At 36.0% G+C, this 27,676-nt stretch overlaps 1 protein-coding gene and 1 long non-coding RNA gene across 7 annotated transcripts in view; one reads left to right on the top strand and one right to left on the bottom strand.

Annotated features, from left to right (window-relative positions):
- LOC138702997 (uncharacterized) overlaps positions 1-11,842 on the top strand; it is a 45,409-nt gene extending 33,567 nt beyond the window's left edge. The window contains exon 3 of the long non-coding RNA XR_011332935.1: positions 9,800-11,842. This is a non-coding gene — a long non-coding RNA (uncharacterized lncRNA). The remainder of the gene's footprint in view (positions 1-9,799) is intronic.
- Positions 1-27,676, bottom strand: part of Mical (Molecule interacting with CasL) — a 241,632-nt gene that overhangs the window by 18,724 nt on the left and 195,232 nt on the right. For 4 of the 6 annotated variants that reach the window (XM_069830471.1, XM_069830468.1, XM_069830470.1 and 1 more), the window contains 5 exons: positions 17,793-17,952; positions 17,399-17,555; positions 15,330-15,442; positions 13,455-13,628; positions 7,285-7,399 (listed from right to left, as the gene is read on the bottom strand). In XM_069830471.1, the coding sequence (XP_069686572.1) occupies positions 7,285-7,399; positions 13,455-13,628; positions 15,330-15,442; positions 17,399-17,555; positions 17,793-17,952 (719 nt within the window). Of the gene's footprint in view, positions 1-2,381; positions 3,497-7,284; positions 7,400-13,454; positions 13,629-15,329; positions 15,443-17,398; positions 17,556-17,792; positions 17,953-27,676 lie in introns of those variants that run through there. The other 2 variants (XM_069830472.1, XM_069830469.1) reach the window with 2 other exon arrangements.

The raw sequence follows: 27,676 nt of genomic DNA, 5'->3' as shown, positions 1-27,676 counted from the left end.
TTTAGATTCCACAAAAATAAAAACACCAATTTGTTCGTAAAGAAATGGGATATTATTAAAAAACGAAAAAATTAAATATCACCACCACCGTGCTGTTCAATAAGAAATAGCCTTTCTTCTATGCTACAAACGGCATTAGTAAGCACATTCCTAGGGACGTTTCACATGACATCTGATATTGACTGTTTCAGTTCCTCACGTGTAGTAGGTCTACTAAGAAATATCTTTTCTTTTAGATAACCCCATAACCAGTAGTCAGCTGGATTTATGTCTGGTGACCTAGAAGGCCAACTGTTTGGAAAATGCCTACTAATTACACGATCACCAAATGTGTTGCGCAATAATGTTTTTACATTATTGTTAGTAAGCATAATTTTACAAGCTGAACTAAAGGGAGGGGCTGCTCATCAATTAGCACTGGTCAGCTTGATGAGTTAATGACTGAATTTGGTATAATTTTTCTCTATCCAATACCTAATTCCCTCTTTACCCTTTCCTATCCAGTCCTCTGACTGAACTCTTACTTTCTTCGACCCTGACGGCATTAGAGCATTCGAGGCCTAGGGGTTCATTTCACTTTCCTTCCTACCTTTCTGTTCCTAGTGCTAACCTGCTATGGCACTAAAATCGTCCTCCAGTGGCTTAAGGAGGGAAACCTGGTGATCAACAAGATCTCCCAACTAGGTCCAATGGACCCGTCGACCAACAGCAGGTGTGGTCCTCCAGACATTCTGGGGATTGTGTGTGGATGAAGTAGCCACCAAAACGTTAAAATATGGTGTTCACTTAAATCGGCTACAACTTGCCATTTTCACTCCAATATGAAATAAGTACCATTAAGGTAAAATTCTATGGAGGTAAAATAGTTTCCCAATTGGATCTCTGGGCGGGGACTACTTTAATGGTACAGAATCAACTAATCTTTGAAAAATATTGGAGTGCAAGAGGTCAAATGACTTTATTGTCAAACGCCTGGCATTAGAAAATAACATTATTGTGTATGTGAGATAGAGTGCGTCTGCATGAAAACAATGTTTTTCCATTTCGTGATTCTGTAACGCTGGTATTGCAAAGTCTTGCAACATTTGCCCTGTTACTGTCACTGTTTTTGTTTGTCCATTTTCAATTTCTTCATAGAAATACGGTCCTATTATGAAATGTGATGTAAAATCACATGTAATCCTTGCTGTATAATTATGTTCGGAATATCTTCTGCCCATATTCTGCAATTATAAATGTTAACACCTCTGTTCAATTCGAAATGTGCCTCATCTGTTCATTTCTCAACCCATGTAACATTCGACATCTTCTCAATGGATATGCATATTGTCTATTGCATTCGTAAGAGCACTGAAGGAGGCCAAATTCGAACTCGTAAAGGTAAAACCATTGTAAACTGTCGTCTGTATTTTGAACAGCAGTTACTGTTTACATAAGCATGACACAGTTACCACAGCAATGAAACACGCATTGATAAAAAAAACCCCCAAACTTTCTAAATAGTAATGGTACCTATATGAAACCAAACTGCTCGGTCAGCGCATCTGGCCACGAAACCAGGTGGCCAGGGTCCGAATCCCAGTCGGGGTAAGTTACCTGGTTGAGGTTTTTTCCGGGGTTTTCCCTCAACCCAATACGAGCAAATGCTGGGTAACTTTCGGTGTTGGACCCCGGACTCATTTCACCGGCATTATCACCTTCATTTCATTCAGATGCTAAATACCCTGAGATGTTGATACAGCGTCGTAAAATAACCCAATAAAATAAAAAATAAAATAAAGAAACCAAACTGCTGTTTCAAAATGGGAACTTACTTTTAAATAACTTTATACTTCAAGTTGTTCAGAAGCACGCCAACGTCTTTCACTTTCTAAATTTACACATTTCACAGCATGCCATACAAAAATACTTTATTTATAAATATTAAATTCAAAATTAGTGTTATACACGAGTAAATAGAGTAACAGCCTTGCTCCCTTTAGTCTTTGCCGTCACCACAACAAATATTACCACAAGCCAACAACTTCTCCATGTATGTTAAACTTGGATTCTTTTTTTAAATACTCGTATCTGATCAACTTCACAAGTGCTGTTCCCTATAAACAGGCTTAACTTAATTAAAAACCACAATTACGTGATAAAATCAGAAGATAAATTATACAGATGACGCTTTCACTTCAGTCACAATGACATCACAGGTCATAGTCTTAATTGTGATACTTGTATTAATACAATTATTTAATGAAGAAGAACATATTATATTTCTTTCAAAGACCAAAGCTTTCAGAAATTTATGCTATTTACATACACTTTATGTATAAAATATTATTATAAGTAATAATACATAATTTAACTTTCTTTCTTTTTTTCATTAAAAAAATGAATGACTGTAACTAAAACAAGTTCAACTGTCCCAAATCTTAAATTAAGTACAGAATATGTTCGTGCTTCCCTGAAAGAAAAAGAAAATGGGACAGAAAGAAAATAGAAATGTCCTTGAAATGACTGTTGAGATCATTATATTTTCATGCATAAAAGTTTCAATAAAATTTATAAAGTCTGTGAAGGGAAATTAATTTAATTTAATTTAATTATTTTAAAACTGCGAACTTATCAATGTCTATTTTCATGGTTAGACACAATGAAAACATGTTATACTGTGTTTAAATTCAAAATGACATACATTGTGGAAAATGTTATATTAGTACAAATTATTTTAATATATAATTTTGAGATTTATGAACACTCACTGTTGCATTAACAAAACTAATGACCACTGCTGGTCATTTATTCATCGTAATGTCAATAAAATAACTCTTCACAGAGGTTCAGCAAGAAAACTCGAAATTTTACGTCATCTAGTCACAACCAGAATATGACTGCACTTGAAAGTTGATCATATGCACAGTATTTTTGCAATGACAGATCATACAGTCAAGTTTTTTAAAATATCTATAATAATGACAAAAATGAATTCTTACATGGACAATGACTTCAATATTTTCACGCTACATAATGTGTACTGTCAACTTTTTAATTGATATTATGATATGTGTTACAATCTTTATTGAATTATAATTTTTTTAAAAAGTTTGGGTGGACATATTACACACATGGGGCCAATTTATGAATAAATACTACATTTCCATAAAAATTTTGAAATCAATTTCTGCAGCATCACAATACTTTCTCCTTATACTTCATATAAAGAGAAAGTTAAAACAAACTGCATACATTAGTTATATTGATATAACTTATAGTCACTTTCCTCAAAGTTTGATTTCTTCTGCAACAAATTTTAAGGAGTGAACTATGTGCCCGCAAATTCAAATAATATTCTTGTTTCACGTGATGGTATCTGCAAAGTTTGTAATTTTCTGACATGTGGGAAATGTCTCTCCCTCTATGTCGATCTATCTTCCTCTCATATAAACACCCACAGGAAGGTACTTGGTTCGATCATTTGGCACTGACATCTAGTTATCATGGGAATATGCTACAACAGATAAAAAAAGGTTATCTTTTTTAATTATTTACGAACATGATTTAAAACTGGAAGAACTGAATGACAGCTGTGCTTTCGCCAGCAACCAATTATGATTAATTGTAACATAACAGGTGAGCAAACATTATATAACATTGTTTGTAGCTTTACTATTTTTAATTTTATGAAGAAACTCTATGGCATATAAAAGTTACATGAGGCGAATATTTTTAACCTGTATTAAAAAACAATGCTTTTATTTATAAAGTGTGTGCCAAAGAGTCTGTTTTTTTAAATGGCACTATGAAAAGTCTAATAAAATTTTTCACTTCTTTTTTTCTCATTTCACTTATGCACTTATGTCTAAGAAATTACAGTGTCAAAATATTCATACTGCACTGGAAAAACTGGATTATAAAGATGATACACATTTTTACACTAACTGTTCGCAAAAATTTAGTTCTTTATCAAATTACCAATGATATTTCTGGTTGGCTAAAACAGGTGGGGGGGGGGGATCATTTTGCTAACTACATGATACATCCATTCTGACTGGCTGTAAGGCTGGTAGACCTTGGCCCTTCATGGGCTGTAATGCACAACTTTAAATTCTTTAACAATTATTCAAAAGATACACATAAATTAAATAATTATTTCATTTACTACTATAGACCCACACCATGCCATAGTGGTTTAAGGCATCTTGACTAGGACTTGCGTTATGGAATGTTTGCTGATTTGAGTCCTCATAGGGGGAAGAAACTTTTTCATTAAATTTCGGCCAGTGTATGGGTTGGTGTCCACCAAGCATCGTGATGCACTTGAGGAACTACGATAGATAGCGAAATCCATTTATGAAAGGCAGCTATAACAGCTATAATATTTGGGGCTAAGCGGGATGAAGTTACAGGAGAATGGAGAAAGTTACACAACACAGAACTGCACGCATTGTATTCTTCACCTGACATAATTAGGAACATTAAATCCAGACGTTTGAGATGGGCAGGGCATATAGCACGTATGGGCGAATCCAGAAATGCATATAGAGTGTTAGTTGGGAGACTGGAGGGAAAAAGACCTTCAGGAAGGCCGAGACGTAGATGGGAGGATAATATTAAAATGGATTTGAGGGAGGTGGGGTATGATGATAGAGACTGGATTAATCTTGCACAGGATAGGGACCGATGGCGGGCTTATGTGAGGGCGGCAATGAACCTTCGGGTTCCTTAAAAGCCATTTGTAAGTAAGTAAGTAAGTAAGCTATAACAGTTGGTGGGATCATCATGCTAACAATACAATACTTCCATTTTGTTTGGATGATCGTCCACCTCTGTTTCGGCAGTGGGTGTGAGGCCAACAGCCAGCTGGTCGATATGGGCCCTTAAAGGATTGTAGCACCATGGATTATTATTATTATTATTATTATTATTATTATTATTATTATTATTTACTACTATAAGAAGAAACAAAGGTTTTTTGAACTGTTTTGTGTATTGAAAGTAGGCCTTTTCTGGGCACAGTCACATAAAGTTACTTTATCACACACTTTATGACCTACTCTATTATGATTTGTCATCACAGGAACAGAATGGTATTATTATTAATGTTGAAAATGGATCCGTGACTTAGTGTTACTTACTAAAGATTCTGTTCTCTTTACACCACCATAGAATATGTTTTCATTATGAAAATAATAAAGTAAAATGCATTTTTTGTTAAGGTGATAAATAAGATTATGTATGTAACTTGTGTGCAGTATGAACTCTCTTGCACTCGTGTAATTTCAGCACTTTGCTATGGCTTATGCTGAGAATGTTTCTTCTCATGGGGGAGGGGGGGGGGACACCAGTTATCTACGTTTGGGTTTATAAAAAATTCTTTTTGTGTATTTTCCTATTTGGATGCACAGAATAGTTATTTATGTAACTTAATTCTTTTATAAGCTTAAATTCGTATAGATATTTTTAAAATCCCATAATTTTGGTTTGAAGAAGATTTTTTTGCATTATAATTATGTAAATAGCAGTAATTATTTTGACACAAAAGTTTTAGACATATACTATTCATGCCATTTTGGTATTTAACACATGAATCCTATATAAGAAATTTCATGTGGATCATTTCTGAATGAACTGACTCGTAGATAATGAATGTGAACAAAATCCGCCCAATAATTTAGGAGAAATTGTATATAGATAACACTATTAAGAACAACTTTTGTGGTATCAAGAATGCTTACTTTCGTGTAAATCTCTAAATATACATCTTTTTTTTACAACATTAAAAACTTTTCACATTTCGTATAATAAGAGAATAAAAAGAAATGTAGTGATACTGCGCAAGTTGGTACTGCAAAGTAAATATCTTACTGAGATCTCTATGCAATATATTTTTCCACCAATGTGTGTAATATTAGATTTGAGAGATATACAAAAGTCACTGTAACATATCGTTGCTGCGCCTACAAAATCCGCTATGTTTTTAAAAAGTTTTTATGCTCGACCATGCCGAAATGTAGTAATTATACACTGGTAGCAGTCCTTTAATGCACGTCATTAAAGTACACCTACTCATTAAAGTACAGGTGTTCAGACAATGACAAGTCAGCTTACAGGTGTTCAGCCAATGACAAGTCAGCTTACAGGTGTTCAGCCAATGACAAGTCAGCTTTGTACCATTATAAAACCGCAAGTATCGATTATTCTCGGATATGCAATCGAAAGAGAATTAGCGAAAAGTCACGGAGGCTGGAAATTCAATACTGTCGCAGAAGGTTATGTTCTGTTACTATAATAATTAGAGTTCATTGTAAATAATATTCAAATAAATTCAATTTGTCATCTCGTTTTTCAATTCTAAATCAATTTTCAGGTTATACCAGAGTAATGTTCATCTTATTCTGTGCCAAAGTCAATGAAATTCGACCTCGGAAAAAATCAATACTTTCGCATCTGCATACATCTCACAATTCAGGTCAGTTCGCACATAACCATAATTTTGAATACTTTCAAGTTAGAAATATGGTCGAGCATAAAAAGTCGTATGAAACTCGCCTATAATGGTAATTAAGATGCTCGTATGAAAATTATGAAACTCGCTTGCGCTCGTTTCATAAGCAATCATACTTGCGTCTTAATTACTACCATTATAGGCTCGTTGCATAATGTACTATTGCATGACAAAGAAAGAAGCATTGTCACTTTTAATTTCCTTGATTTTCAAAGTTACTTTCGGTATAATTTCATCATTTTTCTTGTAATGATTGAAATTATATCGAAAGTAGCCTTTGAAAATGAATGGAATTAAAAGTGACAATCTTTTTTCTTTGTCCTGCAAAATCTTTTTTAAAACACATAGTGTATTTTGGAGACACAGTGACGATATATAAAATTTTGATCCACTTACAGGTGTAACGAGTCTGGTTTACAATATTTTGGTATTTTAAAATTCTAAAATGTGTCATCTAAAAAATAAAATGAAAAACATGACTGACCCGTCTTTGCAAAAATTCAGTGATGTTAGTTTGATTTTAACAGCCTGGGTGGTTAAAACAATGCAATATAAAGACACAAACCAAGCTTCATGCAACATTAAAGTGCGTCCCCTGCCAGAGAGAGAAGAAAGAGCCAACTACAACGTAGGACAAGGCCCACATCACAACGAGAACCACTAATAAGTAAGCCAGAGAGAAGCCTTTGCGGGAGGACGCTCTCTGTGGCAGGGCTGCCTGGGAATGTTGCAAGGCAGGAGGGCCCGAAAGACTTCGTTGCAAATATCCATGCCTCAGTGCAAGTCCACACCTTTGTCGATCCTCTTCCAGCAAGGCAATGAGCGAGTCTCGTCGTTCCACTATATCCAGCATCTCCCTTAAAATCTGACCCTCCTTCACAACATCTTCATTCGTCTTGTCTGAATCTATCAAGGAGTACAGAAAGAAAGAGAATGTGTGCAGTGTGTGTATTAAGAATGCTAGCTACACCTGTACAGAAGAGAAAAAATGAGTGCACAGTAGTAGTAATATACAGAAATATATAAATCTACTGTTCTTTACCTCACACCAAATCTAATACCAATATCACGTATCTAGCTATGTAACTTTAGACCTGTAAAATAACACAACTGACCCTCAAGGGATTTAGGAAACAAGAGCCCAACAATTAGGAAAACCCAAAACATGTGAAAACTTACATGGAAGTATAAAGGTACGATCACACGTCGCTACTTTTGCAGCGCTGCAGTACAAAAAACTGCGCAACTCTTGTACTGCGACGTGTGAACAACGGTGCAACCCGAAAAGTAGCGGCTGCCGAACCTGCTGCCCGCTATTTTTCCATGCTGTGCGCAACTTAAAAGTAGCGACGTGTGAACAGGGTTCTCAGGGTTGCAGCCGCAGCATTTTTGATATCGGTTTTGTTGAAACTTTTGCTGCGGTTGCAACCAGTGTTACCACCCAAATGTGGCAATGATACTTTATTGTTTGGATATATTTTAATGTTAAATGTGATGAAAATAAATTATTTGTAACAGTTATTAAATACACAACACAGTCTGAGCATAATTGCTGACGATATAATTCATTTTTTAAATTTTCCGTAGCGTAGTTCTGAACGGGAGGGTTGCCAACATTGATTACATGACTATACTGTTGGTTATCATTTAATTATATAGGCGTTTTTAAAAGCTTTATAGTAACAATAATGTCAATTTCTGAATACTAGATACGACAGAAAAGCAAATAATAGATAAGGAAGCTTTCGCATGAGTTTCTTAATAATGTGAACATAACCATAAATACGTTAAACCAAAGGTCCCGGGTTCGATACCCGGCTCCGGAACAATTTTTCTCCTCGAAATTATTCATAACCATAAATTGTATATTGAGAAGTCAAAATGGAGATGGGAACCTGCAGCATGACTGCGGCTGCAAAAGTAGCGCCTTGCGTGTGAACAGACTCGCAACCTCCAGTTGCAACTTTTGCAGAATCGGGTTGCGCAGCACAAAAAGTAGTGTGCAGTGCGCTACTTTTGGCTTACGTGTGAACACGACACGCAACTTTTGCAGCTGCAGTATAAAAGTAGCGCTGCAAAAGTAGCGACGTGTGACCATACCTTAAGTAGGAAATTTTAAGGAAGTATATACAGGGTGTCCACATAAAACCTTTACAACTTCAGATGTAAATAAATTATTGAGACACGATATCTGGATGCGGTTTTCGGGTGGAGGTTAAAATGTCCATTTCAATACGTCCACAAACAGAAATGTCCACTTACACAAATATCCATAAAAATTAAATGTCCACAAATCCAATGTAAACTATAAATGTCCACTTGGTTAAATGTCAACAAATGTAAAATGTCTTATACATGAGAAAACTAATTTTTAATGTATAAACAAACAGAAATCTCCAATTTATAATGAATTTTTCATTCCATCTCTTGATCTTGACCTTCCTCTTCTGACTGTCCATATATTTTTAAGTGATAAGATATTGCACGAAGGAAGAGTTTTATATCATTCCTGTCTTTGTATTCATGATATCTCCTGACGATTGCCTCTATCCGTTGTTGGTTTGTTTGGTATGTTTTATTAACTGGAGGCCTAATATTTCGATGACCTACTCGAATTTGACGTATGACAATTTCGTTCTCATGTTGTTCATCTTTGATGTTTTGAATTAACCTCCAAATACTCAACTGAGCAGCGACCATCTTCTGAAATTTACTATAAAATGCTTCCACTGCATTGTTTGTTCGTTGGTGTCCCTGAAGAGTTAGCTTATACATGTTCCAATTTGGTGGCAGAAACCATGCTGGGACTGACCTCCTTCGCCCTCTAGCACGTCGGCCCCTTACGTATGTGTTTTGTATGTATTCTGATAGATCAACCAGATCTTCATTGATGTCATCGTATAGCAGATCAAATGTATTTTCTATATCTTCTAACAGAATGAATGGAAAGAGCCAAGAGTTCTCGAATTTGGTTGTGATGTTCTGGTTGTTCGATATTTAAATACAAATCTCTTAAACCTAAACTTACCATTTTCCTATGTACACTGCCTGTGTAAAATGGTGAAGACATTTATGACATTTTATTGTGGACATTTTGCTAGTGGAAATTTTGTTGTGGACAGTTTTTACTGGACTTTTTCCCTTGGACATTTTGCTCTGGACATTTTTGTTTGTGGCCATTTTTCCTCTCGTCATTTTGAAGTCGACAATTTAACCTGGAAGCCGATTTTTTGCATGTTAATCAGAAACTGTCAAAGTTTTAATGGGAATTTTGCTGCATTGTTGAAATGAGTTTTTTGGTTGCAGATGTGAATTTTGGTGAAATCTGAAACCTGACCGTGAAGGAGATGTGGACACCTCAGGAGATGGCACAATGTGTATCCTGGTTTATCGAGACACGATCAGATACATAGGTGCAATATCACGTCCAGACCCAATATGGAAGAGAGCTACCATTATGGCCAATAATCCGGAAGTGGCATCGAAAATTTATAGAGACTGAGAGTGTACTGCGGCAAACGGGCAGTGGGCATCGAAGCACATGTGTGGAGGACATTGAATGTATGCAAGGAGCATTTGTCCGAAGTCCTAGTAAGTAATTTAATTAGTCCAATATCTTGAAACATTTTGTGATTTTAATCCGAATATCTTTCCCCCTTCAAGTTACTTCAATTCTTGAAGAAATAATTAAAAGTAAGAAAAAGTATCTCCAACACATTTCAGAAATGATAAGTACACTTGAAAAATGTTATAATATAACCCAAAAGAGAGACAGAAAAAAATTGGCAGATCTTGGATTGAAAAAAGACAATAATGGTCGAATTCGTGAAAAAAAATGATGATTATGATTTCGAGTAATTGATTTAGTAATTTTATTTAATCCTTTTTTATTCCTTTCCTTAGGTAATTTAAGTAACTTATTTTGTTTGATGGCAACACATTTGGTTTAATTTGATCAATTTTCTCAATTTATTTATAATTTCTTTGGAATGGCAAATTTTCACAGACTGCACATTACATTCGTATATTTTACTATATTTACCATCTTTATTCTGGGAAGGCTGCATCCAAATAGGCCGCATTAAGAAATTAAAATGGAAAAATCTTAAATAAAATCTCGTGTATATGCCACATTGTAAGAATATCCAATTGATGGAAAAAACCATACCCTTTATTTCATTGCTTTTCTTGGAAATAATGAAGTAGGCATTGCTGATAATGATTGACTAAGCTAGATGTTGTTTTTGTTTTTCCTGTTCTGAATACATTGCAGTCTGAAGACTCATTGTGACTGTCAGTGAAGATGAGTCCCAAGGATTCGCCATGGAAACACCTGACTTTCGTCTGTTTGGAAACCTTTGGAAAAAAACTCAATTCGGTAGTTAGATCTCAAGTCTAACTCACTAACTCTGAGTTATGTTAGTAGATAATCCAGATGGTTTGGATTAGCTGATATACTCGTACAATGATATTATTTACTTAGTAAATATCAGTAGATGCATGTTGTAAAAGCGGATTATTACATATACCTTATCTCCTTTCCAAATAGGACTGTAGTTAGCCATTCACCCAGCACATTATACCGTAATATCTCAAGAAATATTTTTCAATATTCATTTTAAAACTATTCTGAGACACCATATGTGACTTAGTCTACAGAAATGTAGCATACTTAATTTTTAAAATGTTTGCCTAAGAAATTTTCAGTTTGTAAAAGAAATAAATTTTCTTAAAAAATCTCCCTTTTGTTCTATTTCTGTAAAGGCTAGAATTACATCTAGATAATCTAGATAATTCTGTACAGAATTAGATCGTTCTGGAACGAGGGCAAAATGTTATAGGTAATAATCTTAGGAAACAGTCGTTTTCGGAGACTTTTACACGAGTTTATATGCCATTTAATCTTATGTAAGAAAAATAATGTAGAAGAGAATTCTAGAATTACATTTTGTGTTACTTTTTCGAACAAAAATGCATCACTGCCAGATAAACTGATGCATAAACAATGAATGTGAACAAAACCTGTTGAAGGGTGTATTGGGTTTATCATTTACGGTTATTAAAGATTTTTCCTACTCCTTTAATAATTCCTGCATCCAATAGAAATCACTTTATGGTCAAACAGACTGATAGGATACCAAAAACCTACTTTATTGTTATCAGGAATTCTGAAAGAAATTATTTCCATGTAAATATGGAAATTGATTGTTTTTTTCAACATCATAATACTTTTTCTTTTTTAGTTGGTATAATGAGAAAGTAAAGAAAGAAAAAATTGTGGCTTATACACGAGCGAAGTGCAGTCATTATTTGTAATTAAATGCTACATATTTCATATTTTATAGTGAAATTAAAACAACTGACTTGTGACATTTGTAAGTTTGTAAGTGCCAAGGGTTTCCATGGGAATACTCCTTCCCCTCTCTTTGTAGCTTCTATAGATACTAGTGGCTTGTGCAGCAAATACTGCTGCAAACTAAGTTCGTTATACGTTCAAATAAAAATTTTTCAGATTTATTTTCAATGAAGAATACTTGTCTTTTTGATAGTTATTTGCTTCCATAATAATGAAACATACTCCCTCTGAATGGATTTTTTAGGCAAAATACTTTTTCTTGAACCTATCCAACTTCAGTTTTTGAGTTTCAACGCGAAAACGCAAGTATCAATGTCAGGACGATAGCAGTAGCTATTTCAGGTCATTGTGGATTGTAGGCAAAAGTTAAAAAAATGTCAGGTTTGCTAAGCTTTCGAACAATAGCATTTTCGTATAGCTGCTGCATGTAGAACTTGAAATGTAGAGCGTAAAATCATTTTATCCTACTAAGAGGTCTTGCTGAAATGATCTGGAGACTACAAAATTTTCTAGGCCTCTTATTTTATCTGTAAGTAATACCTTTTGATCTTTCCTTAGGAACTGTAATTTTTGCGCTCTCTTGAGCCAATACTGAAGACAATGACACATATCAATATCTACACTACACCGCCATTAAGTATATGAAAAAGACCCAACCCCACTGGGTTAATAAGTATAAAAATATTTGATTTTTAATAACAATATTATTATCTTACTTAAGTTTTGTAGTTATATATAGCAGCCACTCAGTAAATTATAGAAATGAAGATCTAAATTAAGATATTCTCTACATTTACTTACATAACCACAAAACGTTTCACTTTCATGTCATGAATATAGCATCAGTATTATGTACAATTGATGAAAAATAGATGCATCATGATATTAACTACAATAATATTTAATTTCTAATGGTAATAATGTCATCAAACGACCTCAAGTTTCGTAGATTTGAATATCCAATACACAGCTGTACTCAGAAAATTATACACTGCAGAATCAGTTTTTAATAACAAATTGAATTGAGCTCTAAATATGTCGGCAATCCTGCAGGTCATGGCCTTCGTGTAATAGCCTATTGTTTATTGTAGTGTGTGTTTTGTTCTGAAATTCAATCAAGTCGGCCGTGATTGAATAAACTTAGTTCTCAAAACTGACAACAGATGGATTTTGGAAAATAGGGAAATTATGTAGTAAAATTGACATTTCACTGAAAACTAATACTTTTCCGAAAAACTTTGGATGCCAGGCATGAAAATGAGGGGTCTCTCATTAAAATCCGTTCAACCGTTTTCCCGTAATTTCCATTACCAGTTCAAATTATATATATATATATATATATATATATATATATATATAGATAGGTGAAATGAAGAGAAAGCAGGAACGTCTTATTGGCCACAAAGAGAAGGGAAGGGTTGTTGCCATGGAAACCTTTCAAAGCCTTCAAATACCACAAGTCGGTTGTTGTTTTAATCCCACTATAGTACTAGTTTTGCATACATATCTGGGCTCCATTTATCAACAGACAGTGACTCAGGTGTTATTTGCACAACCTAACCCATACAACAATAACGACATGAATGTATAGCAGCTGTTTCTCACCATCTTTGCTCATCCTCTCTCGAAGTTCGTGCTGCAGCCTGGCATGCCGATCTTCTAGCTCCATTTCCTGTGCTCTAACCATCAGTTCTCGTTCATAGCGCCGCAGCTCAGTTCGCTCTCGCATCAGATCAAACCACTCCCTTAATAATTCTGGCTCCTCTTTTCCTTCTGAATCTGCAAGTTTGGTTAAAAGAACAATTTGTAAGTTAGTTCTTGATATGAGTTTAGAGTGTTATGAAAACTGACGCAGTCACATTGAGAAAATGGAGAAACTAAAACTCTGGATCTTAGATGTTCTCAAGTTTGTCCAAAGTCTTAGTCCGTTTGAATGATGTCTCAACTGAAGAGCTGTTGAGGAGGTCCAAGTGTGTGTGGTTTTGTCCCATCTTCCACTTCTGCAATCTGTTCATTCTTCCATTCATCTATCCATCCCCAACCATCCAATTACCATCCATCCGTAATAAAAAAAAAATTTAAGCAACATGGTGAAAAATAAAAGTTATTCAAGGCGGCCATGAAACAGAAATAACACTCAATTTTAAAGATTAAGAGAAAAGGATGATAACCCCAGGATGGAAGTGGTGGTAGCTACGAGGATAATGATGATGATGATGATGATGATGAGATGATGATGATGATGATGATGATGAAGATGGTGGCTGTAATGATGAATTTATAAATGCAGTTATTAATATTCTTCATTCATGTATTCAAGTAACAACAGTTACTTTAGGTAAAAAATTTTGTGAATTTATTCAATACCTCTGAATATAGGCTTTACCTCAATTTTTTACACTCTTCCCAGTTCCATTATTCATTACTATCCTAATGACTGTCAACGTCAGTAAAGCCTGGTTCACAATAAGCTGGGAACGGAAATGACAACGAGAACGGAAATAATGTTAAAATAAATGTAGTTAATTGTCAATGCTCACATTTAAATACATTTATTTTAACAATATTTCAGTTCTCGTTCTTGTTGTCATTTCCGTTCCCGGTTTATTGTGGACCAGCCTTAACTAGCAACAATGCCAAACAGACAGAGCATTTATTGACAAAATGAAAAGCTCCATAATGAAACTATTACATAGTTTTATTAAATTTCAATGATGACTATTACAATGTTCAGGTTTATGTTTTTCACTTATTTATTTGGAACAGATGTATTATAGGGACCATCTTCCTGATTGGTTGAATGCTATGAATGTTACTATCGATATATATATTGGTGTTACAATCGATAAAAATGTGATGCCAATCTCTAAATCGACCAACAATTTTCAAGCAACACATATTGTATTTTTTGTCCACGAAAAGTACTCGTTTTAGACAAAAGTAGAAGTGTTTTCGTGAAATACGAATGTTTTCCCTGAACCAAAAATACAATATGGCATTGCTACGAAGTGGTAGTGATGTTCTGTACATTTATCTATTTCTTTAATTTGTCCTTATTAACTGAAAACTATGCTTTGTCAAGTGTGCTTCTTCAATTCTACCTTACTGACAATTGGAAAATGTCCTCTGTCATATTATATGTTTCATGAGGAATGACAATTTATATTATTTAATTTCTTTATTGGTATAGCATTTACAACTTACTGATATTCGACTACAGCTTACTTAATATCGATTACTAAAAAAGCTAATCAACTGTTACTTCCACTGACATTTTTTCTTTATGCACTATGGTGATGGGTAGTTCCTTTATTACATGTTTAATTTATTTTAACAGATTCTACTATTTGATTGCTTGGGGGAAATTCATACTTATGCGTGGAAACAGACATATCTCACAAGATACAAATCCCACACAGAAATACAGGATTAATATAACATCACTGTAACAGATACCTCTCATTTGGAATTTTACTTTACCTGTTCCTTCTCCCCGCAGAGCTTTCTCCACACTTACTCCTCTCTGTTCAAGTTCCCTCTGCTTAACTTCCAATTCTTCCAGCTGGCGCTGGACTTCTTGAGCCATTCGTAACCTGAATAAATGAATTTCATTACTTGTATATTTACACTGTAATTACTGTACACATAACAAATAATAAATAAGGTTTATAGATAGTACATAAGAGGTAGGGAGGATTACGAAAAATAAAGGAAAGAGATACAGAGTTTATGAAAATAAGAGAAGGCAAGGATAAAACTTTTGTTTTGTCACAGATGATTCGCAATTTTTTTTCTGGAGACATAAAGTTAGAAGGCCATGACGTTATTAATAATGTTGAAAGGAATTACGAATTACGAGATTCAAGAAATATCACACAAATGTTTCGCAATTTTTTTTCTGGATACACAAATTTAGAAGGCCATGACGCTACTAATATAATTTAACATCAACTAACATAAAAATAAATAATATAATGGTTTGAAATCAATATTCACACTTCTATGTTGAAAGAAATTATGGCATTCAAGAAATATCAAGCAGTAAAAAAACTGCTTACATACTATCGCTAAGTAAAAGCAGGCCTACTTATTCAGAACATGTTACAACCTCAAACATTTATCTAAGTTGAATGTTTCAGTAATCACAATTTCTACAGCCATTGTTAAAATAATGTTTACACATGAATTTCATATTGCAGAAGGCCAAGACCTAAACTGAATTAATTTCTTATTTAATAATGTGTTACTTTCTTTTTATTTATTATCCAAGTCACCGGATTGGTCCATGACAATGATGAATATCCAAGTCACAAAACAATTTTATTAAATATGAATATCATGCGAGGTTTTCATTTCCTTTGGATAAATTCATGAGAACTCGACAAAATGAAAATCTCTTACTAGGTCTATATTACTTATGGTAAACATCTGAAGGCTCAAGGGGAAAAACACGTTTAGTCACATTTTGAAAATTTTTCAGGAGAGCATTTACAGACTTGCAGAACTGACAGTTTCTTCCCATGTAAGCCTTCCCTTAATATGCTTATATTGTGAAACCAAGCGAGTTTTTCCCCTGTATGATTAGGGTATCTTAAAGATATTAACTTTAGCTGCCAGATTCAATTACAACATACAAATTACTAAATTTGGACTAAACGTGTTTTTTCCTTGGACCCTTCATCTGCTTTCAAATTTACATAGGTACTAAAAATCCCGCAAACCTTTTTCCTAATTATTACACCTCACATTGATGGACCAATTCAAAAGGGAAACAACTCAAAATTTAATTTTAGTAGGTTATTTTACGACGCTTTATCAACATCCCAGGTTATTTAGCGTCTAAATGAGATGAAGGTGATAATGCCGGTGAAATGAATCCGGGGTCCAGCACCGAAAGTTACACAGCATTTGCTCATATTGGATTGAGGGAAAACTCCGGAAAAACCTCAACCAAGTAACTTGCCCCGACCGGGAATCGAACCCGGGCCACCTGGTTTTGCAGCCAGACGCGCTAACCGTTACTCCACAGATGTGAACCTCAAAATTTAAAGTTTTGAGAAAACTACATTTTACAATAGCATGTTGCTGTGAAAAATATAATTAACACGCACTAATTTCAAACTTGCAGTATATATAAAACATCATTAACAGAATTTGGAGTAATTTTAAAGATCCTTGGATTTTTCACAGCAACACGAAGCTTTAAAATGCAGGTTTATCAAAAACTTTAAATTTTGAATTGTTTCTCTTTGAACTAGTCCGTTGACATGTATTATTATTATTATTATTATTATTATTATTAGTATTATTATTATTATTATTATTATTATTATTATTATTATTATTATTATTTCCACTGTTAAAATATCATTATGCCTCAATGCCACCATTAAAATTCAGTGTAATTAAATTTATACTTGTTTTAAGAACATTTCAAGATGTCATCTTCATAAAAATCTTGTCAGAAAAGTTTTATATATTTTAAGTAATAATTTTCTTATTGCCAATATTAAAAATTGCAACTCTCAAGTTGTGTGATATTAGTTTACCTTTTAAGCTGTGCTTGGCGAGCTATTCGTCGATTCATCTTCGAGTGTCTTCTGTTAAGGCTGCCTGCAATGCCGTCTACAGAGGAACCTGTGTCGTGCGTGGGAGTGGAGAGAGCTGTGGCTCGCGAGTCTTCTTCAGGCTCAGAGTAACTGTCTTCTAAAGGGGATTAAATATTCTTAGGCCTATGTCAACAACTGCAATCCCTTTCTAGGGTGATGAGCTCACTGCTACATTCACAATGTGGCAACAAATGCGGACTAAGTCTCACAATGCTATAAGCTAAACATAATGAAATGTGCATTCAGATGCTTTAAAATAAATCAAATTTAACTAAAAGGTACACAAAAGCAGTGCAGATTCACTTATTATTACAACAACACAGCTGCAACGAACCTGAGACTCTGGAGACAGAACTGCTGTGATAGTTGGCAGGTGGTGGTGGGATTGGTGGAGGTGCTGTATCATCAGCAGCGATGAATCCCGTAAGCCTGCTACTTGACTCACCAACACTCTTGGACCGCGTATCACTTGGCACCAGTGGAGTTTTCTCTTGCTGTGTAACATAAATATCCATAATTTATTAAACACCAATCTATTGCACTGAGATATTCTCATTTACAAAAGTTAAATTTGGGTATTCAATGGAAAATATAAGAAAAAAGTACCAGGGAATTCCTAGAGTCCCTATAATTGCGAGCAATGTCTATGCAGTTCGTAACAGTTATTGTGAACAAGATGGTAAGGACGTTTGGAATTTGATATACAATTTTGATATTTATTTTAATTTCTGTCTTTATACTCTCTGCATTCAAATTTAACAAGTCGGAAGCCCGTGTGCACCATTCTCGATTAAAATTTGATCATAGTTAAGTTGGCACTTGACCATCTTCAACGCCAATTTGCGGTGCATCATCCTCAGTCAAAGTTAAACAAGAGAGTTGATGATGATCAAATTTGATCATGGGTATGGAACCGATTATCTTGAGTCGAACATGGTCAAGTCGAGAAAAAACAAGATGGCGGCACAATCTGATGTACTTGACGGAATCGAAGAAGAAATGATGCATCTTGAACACGCAAATCACGGCGGAAATAACAGGATTGATGTTATTGTTGAAAGAGAAGATCCAGAACTCTCTCTTCCATTGTATGTTGCAAATTAAACTATGATGGAAAATGCCCTGAGCAAGTGTTTGTCAAAAATATTGTGACGCCCACGTGAGATTCGATCTCACGACCGACGGAGGAGAGGCTAAGTCGGCCTTGTTTTGGGCGGGTTGCGCACGCATCTGCCTCCTGGGGCATGGCTACGCGCGGTGAAGGAGGGGAGCAGCAGCGTGCGAGATGATTCGAGAATGGACACACGCGTCGAAATATCGCGAACTATCCAGAACTCGTACTTTCTCGCAACGATAGTTTAGCTATAAAGGAAGAAACGCGAGCGAACTTGAGCAGTTTTCAGTTTATTCAGACATTCAGTGAGTAAGCCAGAGCAAGCAAGCCAGTCTTCTGTACCGGAGTTCGACTCGAGTGTGCGTCCGCAACTGTGTCAGCATCCGAAGGCCTGAGTTCGAGTGCAGTGGACCGCAGTTGGAAGGACCTGAGTTCGAGTGCAGTGGACCGCAGTTGGAGGGACCTGAGTTCGAGTACAATGGACTGCCTCTGAAGGTCTGTGGTTCGAGATACTGTGAGCTCGAGTAACTGAGCTAGAAGAACTGTGAACTGACAGTTCTGTGTTGTAAATAATGCTTTGTAAATATTAGTTAAGATTAACAGTTCATTGTTGTTCGTAACAGTCCAAGTAAATTGTCATTGTCGTTTGTGGAGTTCAATAACGAACGCTGTGTTGCTGTGCGGAGAGCAAATCCCATTGTTGACGGGATTGAAGTTAAATTGTAGAGAGTGAAGAATAGTTTTATTGTTGTGACAATAAAATTACATTGTTGTTACTAATAAAACTTTATAATATTTTAATAAAGTCGATGTGCCACTGAAGAGTAGGAAGTAATTCATAGTAATCTGGCTGTATTTCTTGTGTGTTTCACATTTTCAATGCTGAATAATTTGTTATTGTATGCATGGTAATGTATTTACTTATTTTATCTTACGAAAATAATAATTATTGGTGTCAGCTATTTCTGTTGTTCTTTTTTAACACGAATTTCAGCTTTTTTCAGAATTTAAACTTCGCAGCCCTATATTAATAAAAAAAGGGAAAATTGCTTAAAAATGTTTTTTTGTTTGCATTTTTATCAAGTGAAAAGTAGTTGAAAATAGTTGAATAACGACCTCATTGTAAATAGGTTATTTACCTATTACATATTATGTTATATTGATGCAAATTATTTATCAGACAACTGTCATGCTCGTTTGTATTAATGTAGATCACTAGAATTTTTTTAAATAATAATACTACTTGAGTATGATATTGAACACTGATATAAAATTGCAATGAATTTATTTTATTCACTTGTCTAATCTTCAATTTCATTTAACCACTCCTTACACTACACAACAGTTTTCACAGGGAGGTCTAGTAATATATTGATGGCTAAGAAGTGATATCTCATATCTGTAAATTTTCAGGTGAATAATAGAAATGCTTTTCTCAAAATAGATATCTTAATGTCGTCTATCAACTGATATCTTCTTCTGCCTCGAACTCTTCTCCCGTTCACCATTCCTTCCAGTGGATCCTTCTATGACGTAGTGCAAAGGGCGGCCACTAGAGGGAACCCAAGAGTTGAAACTTAAAAACTGAGACGATTCTGTCCGACACCGGGGTGGTATCCGGTGTGGCTTAGTGGATAAAGCATCAGCACGTAGAGCTGAAAACCCGGGTTCAAATCCCGGCACCGGAGAGAATTTTTCTCCGTTCCATTACTCTTTCATCGTATGATGATGCAGAATATCTGCATGGAAATATCATATGTACTTCGGTACATTAAATAATATATATTCAATAGGCAGTTTCTTCTCAACTAGTGACCCAACCAATTCCTTTTCCTCTTCATGATCAATTTCAGCTCATTCTTTCTTCACCCACTCTTTCCAACATAGCTTTGTTTCTTATTCTGTTTGTCCACTTCACATGTTCCATTTTTCTCCATATCCACATGTTGTAAAGTTCACATAACTGCCTGCGTGTTCCTTCAGAAGACGAGAGCTGCGGCTATTGTCCCCTCGCATTATGGTCCGGATGTCCACTCACACCCCGCCCCTAGTAACTCCCTCCCGGTGCCGACAGGTCTCCTCACCACATGGCCCGGCCCGGAGAGAGATGGTCTCGCTGGAAGACACATTCCTTCAGAATACGGGACTCGCTATTTTTTTTCTCCCCTCGTATTAGGAGCCAGATGTCCACCCACACCCCTGCCTCTAGCAACTTGCTCACAGCGCCGAGGGGTCCCCCGACCACGTGACCAAGCCAAGAGAGAGAAGAGTCCCACTAAAGGGCGGGAATTTGTGACGTCAGTAGCGTCATGACGCTCCAAGCCACGCCAAGAAGGGGAGAAATGGCGCGAAGCCCGAGGTGTATATAAGGCGGGCCCAAAATGGCATAGCACATTCGTCGCCGGCTAGGGGGGGCAGCTACTATGCTCCCTCTGCCACCGACAACATTTCTTTCTCTGATCCAGCGTGCTGTACTTCGTCGGACCGGGTTTTCACGGCCGACACTTACCCCCGGAACAGAAACGCATCGCCGGCTCTGTCTCCGCCTCCCCGCTCCGATCTCCCTAACCAAGCTATCCTAGTATCGCTCTTCTCGACTACCTCCCCCCCCCCTTATCCCTTTGTCTGGATTCCACGTGCTCTAACCCTTTTAGAAAACATTGTCTTTCCTATCTTCGACTTCCCTCTCTGTGGACGCCCATCGCCGGCCATTTGTCAGCGGAGCTCGTTAGCAGAGAGGTCTTTACTTTACTGTGCTCTAACCCTTTTAGAAAACATTGTCTTTTCTATCTTCGACTTCCTTCTCTGTGGACGCCCATCGCCGGCCATTTGTCAGCGGAGCTCGTTAGCAGAGAGGTCTTACTTCACCGTGCTCGAACCCTTTTAGAAAACAATGTTTTCTATCCTTGAATTCCCTCTCTGTGGACGCCCATCGCCGGCCATTTGTCAGCGGAGCTCGTTAGCAGAGAGTAACCCCTCCATCTCTCGTCGGTCGTCGAATCGCAGACCCTTTGGGGGCAGAGCTTCGATAGGCGAGAACCTCCACCACCCCCTGCTTCCCGTCTCTAGTTCTCCTACCCACCGTATTCGCACTTCGAGCAAACTCTCTCTTCAGTTTTCCCTAGGCACTCCCATTTCTCCTCTCTACTCCTTTCTACGTTGCTAGCCCTTTCCCTTCATACCAGCCCCTCGCTACTCTCTCTCCCTCGTCTTGTCTTCGTCTCTCCCCAGGTACTCCCGTTACCCCTCTCCAATATTCTCAGTCATGACAACAGCACGCCTTCACATTAGCTTCAGCCAGAGTCACAGGGACAGAAACGGCAATATTCTAGAGTTTCTCAAAGACACTCCCGTTTCCCCTGCCCACGAATAGGAGGAGGACACTGATTATTTCAAATAAATTACTATATCTGTATCAACGTATTTTCTTCCTACATCATCGTATAACCCCCCTACGAAGTTCGTCACCACCTGTCCTTCACTCCCGTTTCCCCTCTCATCACCTGGGACCACAGCAGGAGAACGTCAAAGCAGATCGAAGCACAACACCTATACCGTAATGTCACCCTTCCCCACACACTTCAGCTCCCCTTGTCACGTCACTCCCGTTTCCCCTCTCAACACCTAGGGCAGCAGTCTTCAGCAGAGGGACCACCGTCAGCAGGAGGCCGGCGCACGACACACATTTCAAATGCTTCTAGTCACTTCTCTTCACTTCGTCGTAATGTCCATGTTTCTGTCTCATAAAATGTCACATTCCATACAAAGCACTTCACTAGTCTCTTCCTTAGTTTTCCCCAGAGGTCCTTTGTATTATCACAAGATAATGTCCTGCAGACATCAACGTCTAGATTGATATATATGAGACCACTAGAATAAACTCATATTAACTCTTTGCTTAAAATTGCTAAGAATATACCAACTGATTTACCAACAGCTTCAAATATTTCCAAACAAGGAACTTCATTGGACGATAAGTCTAACTGGAGCCCTCTCGTTCAGGGACAGGATTCCTTGACGTGTTGTGAAGGAAGTCAACTGCTGGAGGAGGCTCTGAGGCATTGACTCACTATGCAAATAATTTAAAATGCTTCTTTTGTGTTACTTCACTTACGAGTTTCATTTTCATTACCCGAGTTGCAGGGGCGAATGCTAGTCACGAAAGTTAGGCTTGCTCTTTTATTCATAGGGGAAGATGGGAGGATATAATAATTCATAATTAATAAAAATAATCAGACCCACATAAATAATTTATTTTATAATTATGAAATCATTATGAGTCTTGGATCATATTCGCTTATCAGATGTAGAAGTTCGATATATTATTATAACAAACATGGCCAACAAAACAGTTTATTTAATTTTTTCGACCCTGCCAACCAATGCACATTGTTGAATTGAGCTGCACTGAACGAGCGCACATATTCTCTATAATATCTGTCTTCTCTTGAATAGTCCTTCGGGGAAATGGATTTACTAATAAGGTTTCAATAACACACAATTCCGAACTCATTGCAATACTTCAAATTAAAGTTTAAGAATTAATAATACATGCAGGAGCTAACACATGCATTCCGCTCATACAATTACATTGCACTCGCAAATCACAGCACATTCCCGCTGTCAATACTGCTCTGTGTAACTTTAAACATTCGTTGGTGTAGCTCTCGGACCAGAGCTTCAAACAACACATAGTGCACCTAGGACGGACTAAGGAGGAAGGCACTTGCGCGCGCATCATATTCTCGCTGTTTCTACACGAGCAAGTGTTGCGATACTTGCGGTGCGCAACCTGCGGATGGTATTACGCCTTTACAATAATCCAAAAATCATAAGAAATTTTAATGTATGTAATCCCATTTTGAGAAATACACATTCTACGAAAATATTGGGCTTGCGCAGCAAGCATAGCATGCCCTGAGAAATCGCCCCTGCTGAGTTGTGATATACATTTAATGATTCCACTTACTGCACACCAATGCCTGCTTAAATTAGTTGCATTACACAACACGAATTACTAGGACTCCTTAACTACGCTATTAAACTTAACGCTGTCATAATAACAGACATGGAGTGTTAATCCAGTAGGTTAGGTAAGTGTATGTTCTCATTTATGGCCTGATTTGCCACTATAAAATTCCAACGTTTTTACTTGTATCTCACACTTCGATTTTTTTTTACCTAAGCTCCTTACAACAATTTTTATCTTCCTTAAAAATCCATTATCATTGACCGAATTTAAAACGTTAACCTCGATCTAATCGTAAATATGATAATCACTAGGTTACCGAGAGAGTTGCCAACTAGCCAGTAACTTCTCTTAAAAAAAAAAAAAAAAAAACAAAAGCAACAGGAATAAGAAGGGTCAAAGTAAAATTGGAAGAAAATATTATTGAACAACTACTTACTTATTTACTTACTTACTGGCTTTTAAGGAACCCGGAGGTTCATTGCCGCCATCACATAAGCCCGCCATCGGTCCCTATCCTGAGCAAAATTAACCCATTCTCTATCATCATATCCCACCTCCCTCAAATCCATTTTAATATTATCTTCCCATCTACGTCTCGCCTCCCTAAAGGTCTTTTTCCCTCCGGCCTCCCAACTAGCACTCTATATGCATTTCTGGACTCGCCCATACGTGCTACATGCCCTGCTCATCTCAAACATCTGGATTTAATGTTCCTAATTATGTCAGGTGAAGTTCTGTGCAGTTCTGTGTTGTGTAACTTTCTCCATTCTCCTGTAACTTCATCCCTCTTAGCACCAAATATTTTCCTAAGCACCTTATATTATTGAACAACTCTCTGAATTTAATTACCTTGGTCACTTAGTCTCATATATAAAAATTATATACACTTAAAATAATTACAGAAATAAACAAAATAAATTAAATTATTAAAAAACAAATGTCCAGATGTCCTCACAAACAAAATTACGATGATCACATAATATGAGAGCAAAAACCTCTTTGAAATAAAGCAATAAAAACTGGATCATGAATTACAAACATAAAGCCAAGCTACAAGCTGCCCAAATGAGGTTCTGATGTCCACTTTTAGATTTAAGCAGGACGGACAAAAAGATAAGCACAGACATTCTGGAGAAGTTAAAAATGTGGTAGAAGGTATCCAGGTATATCAAAAGAATTGACTAAATCACATATGGAGAATGAAATCAATCCATTTATCGAAGAAAGCATTCCAATACCAACATAAATGACAGCTAGATAGAGGAAGACAAAAACAACAATGGTCAAATCAAGAGGATGTTAAAAGACAGATGATGATGAAAATGAAAATGATGATGATGATGATGATGATGGAACAAAATAAAAATTGCTTAAAAGAAAGGAAATATCTATGATGGCGAGTTTGATTTGAAACTTTTGGACATCCTGAGTATAAGGTACTGGTATCGGTACCGAATATTTAAGCACTATATGGTAGTGGTAGTTATGTTCGTGGTAGTGGTAGTGATAGTGGTGGTGGTCATAGTCGTCATTGTGGTAGCAGCAGCAGCAGTAGTAGTATTATTTTATTTAAAAATGATTTCAAATGCATAGTTTATTCTGCATTGAAATTCAATGTGGATGATAAACAGCCAACAAATTTTTCCTGGAGTCCTCTATTAGGGAAGAACAATATGCTAGTTTCATTATTAGCCAATGCAAATACTTCGTAAATATACTAAATGATCAAAGCTACTGTTGCGTCCATTATTATGCGCCAACAACTCAATCAATCAATCAATCAATCAATCAATCAATCAATCAATAAATCAATCAATCAATCAATCAATCAATCAATCAATCAATCAATCAATCAATCAATCAATCTTCTTAACGTGTCCAGCTGTTTACTGACAATATGTTGTTGTTGTCTTCTAATGCCAGGCGTTTGACAATAAAGTCATTTGACCTCTTGCACTCCAATATTTTTCAAAGATATTATCATGACTAGCCACTGAAGCACAGATTTTGAGGTGTTTTCCGAATCCATTTCTTGGTTTGAGTTGCACAATGGGCAGTTAGGGGACTGATATATTCCAATTCTATGCAGGTGTTTGGCCAAACAATCATGGCCTGTTGCCAATCTAAATGCAGCTACAGACGATTTTCGTGGTAAATCGGGAATTAACTGTGGATTTTGATGCAGAGAGTTCCATTTTTTCCCTTGGGATTGAGTTATCAAATTTTGTTTGTTGAATTCTAAGTATGTAGATTTAATAAATCTCTTCACAGAGTAATACGTAGATTTAGTAACAGGTCTGTAAGTAGCAGTGCTGCCCTTCTTTGCTAAAGCATCCGCATTCTCGTTTCCCAGGATTCCACAATGGGATGGTATCCATTGAAATACAATTCTTTTATTGAGTGATAATAATTGAGAGAGCATTTTAGTTATTTCTGCTGTTTGAGATTAAGGTGTGTGTTTAGAGACTATTGATAGAATAGCTGCTTTGGAGTCTGACAATATAACTGCATTCCTAAATTTATTGATGTGGCATAGAAGATTCCTGAGACATTCATTTATTGCAATGATTTCACCATCAAAACTTGTTGTTCCATATCCAAGAGATCTATAAAGTGAGAAGAGACAGCACATAACACCTGCACCGGCACCTTGTTCTCTGGAGATCAAGGATCCGTCAGTGTATAAATGAAGCCAGTTTTGTGGAGGGTACCTAATATTAATTGTCTCTAAAGACAATTGTGTCAGCATTTCAGTGTTTACTTCTGATTTCAGTATTTATTTACTGACAATATAAGGTCCATTATAGTCCACTGTAGTCTTTTCAGTTCTTGTTTTTCATGAGAAATGAGGGGTATTTTGATTGGTGTTCATTATAGATGCCTGTTGATAGTAGCCAGAGTTGGGGTGTAGTCAATATATACTGCAGAGCAACGTCAACAACTTCATGAGCTACATAAAGGTAGTTAGCCTATGGAGCAAGTGACTAGCTTCAAGATTAATAGGAGAAATCTACCAAATAATTATATGCTAATGCACAAAACACCTAAACATTCATCTTTTATGTAACTGAAAATGAGTGAAGGAACTCGTGTATATCGATGGACCAGTTCAAAAGGGAAACAACTCAAAATGCAAAAGTTTTAAGATAACTGCATTTCAAAGTTTCATGCTGCTGTGAAAAATCCAAAGATAATTGAAATTACTCCAAATTCTGTTAGTGATATTTCTTATACTATACGTTCCAGTTAGAATTATGTTAACTGGATTTTTCACTACAATATGAAACTTTAAAATGTATTTATCTCAAAACTTTGCATTTTGAGTCATTTCCCTTTTGAACTGGCCCATCAATATTTTAAAGCAGAATACCTACGAGTTCCTACAGTAATTAGAAATCCACATGTTAATTCATTACTGTTAGAAGAAGCAATACTGTTAACCACACTATAATATATTGTAAAATATTTGTTTGAAACGAAAAGAAAAGGAATAAATAAATACAATTAAACAAAAACGGAAATGTAATATGAAATAAAAATACATTTGATAAATATGAAATAAAAGCAAAATAATAACTTACAAAATTAAGTAAAATGTAAAAGAATGAAATAATGTAACATAACATAAAATTAAACATGTATAAAATTACATAGCATACACTCGAGTTTCTCTGCACCAAGCATAGCTTCTAAGAATAGGCAATAGACAACAATCTGAATATGTTGCTGAAGGTCTGAGACAAACAGAATTATTAAAGCAGGCCATATATTTGTAACATTTTATATTTGTTAGCAAAACTATAATTGCAACAAATAAAATAAAAAGTCTGAATTTTTAAGAGCTTATAAATCAATAAAAAAATGACATGTTGAACATTAGTGACAAATGTGTTCTGTAAAATTCATCACTTCAATATGCCAAAATTTTTATAAAATTAATTTATGATGCCTATTAAAGCAGCAGAACTCAGACAGCTTAATCAAATGGAATTGCTACGTGGAAAATAATGTATATTTCTTTCTCAATTTCAACCATAATACCAATTACTTTATACTTTACCGACTACGCAAATAAGATTTGAACAAATTCTACAAATTAGTGCATGTGATTCAGATAGTAATAATAGAAATG

Source organism: Periplaneta americana, chromosome 7 (assembly GCF_040183065.1).
Source record: "Periplaneta americana isolate PAMFEO1 chromosome 7, P.americana_PAMFEO1_priV1, whole genome shotgun sequence".
NCBI lineage: Eukaryota > Metazoa > Arthropoda > Insecta > Blattodea > Blattidae > Periplaneta > Periplaneta americana.
Note: the sequence above shows the minus strand (reverse complement) of the source record. Positions and strands in the feature narration are given on the sequence as shown.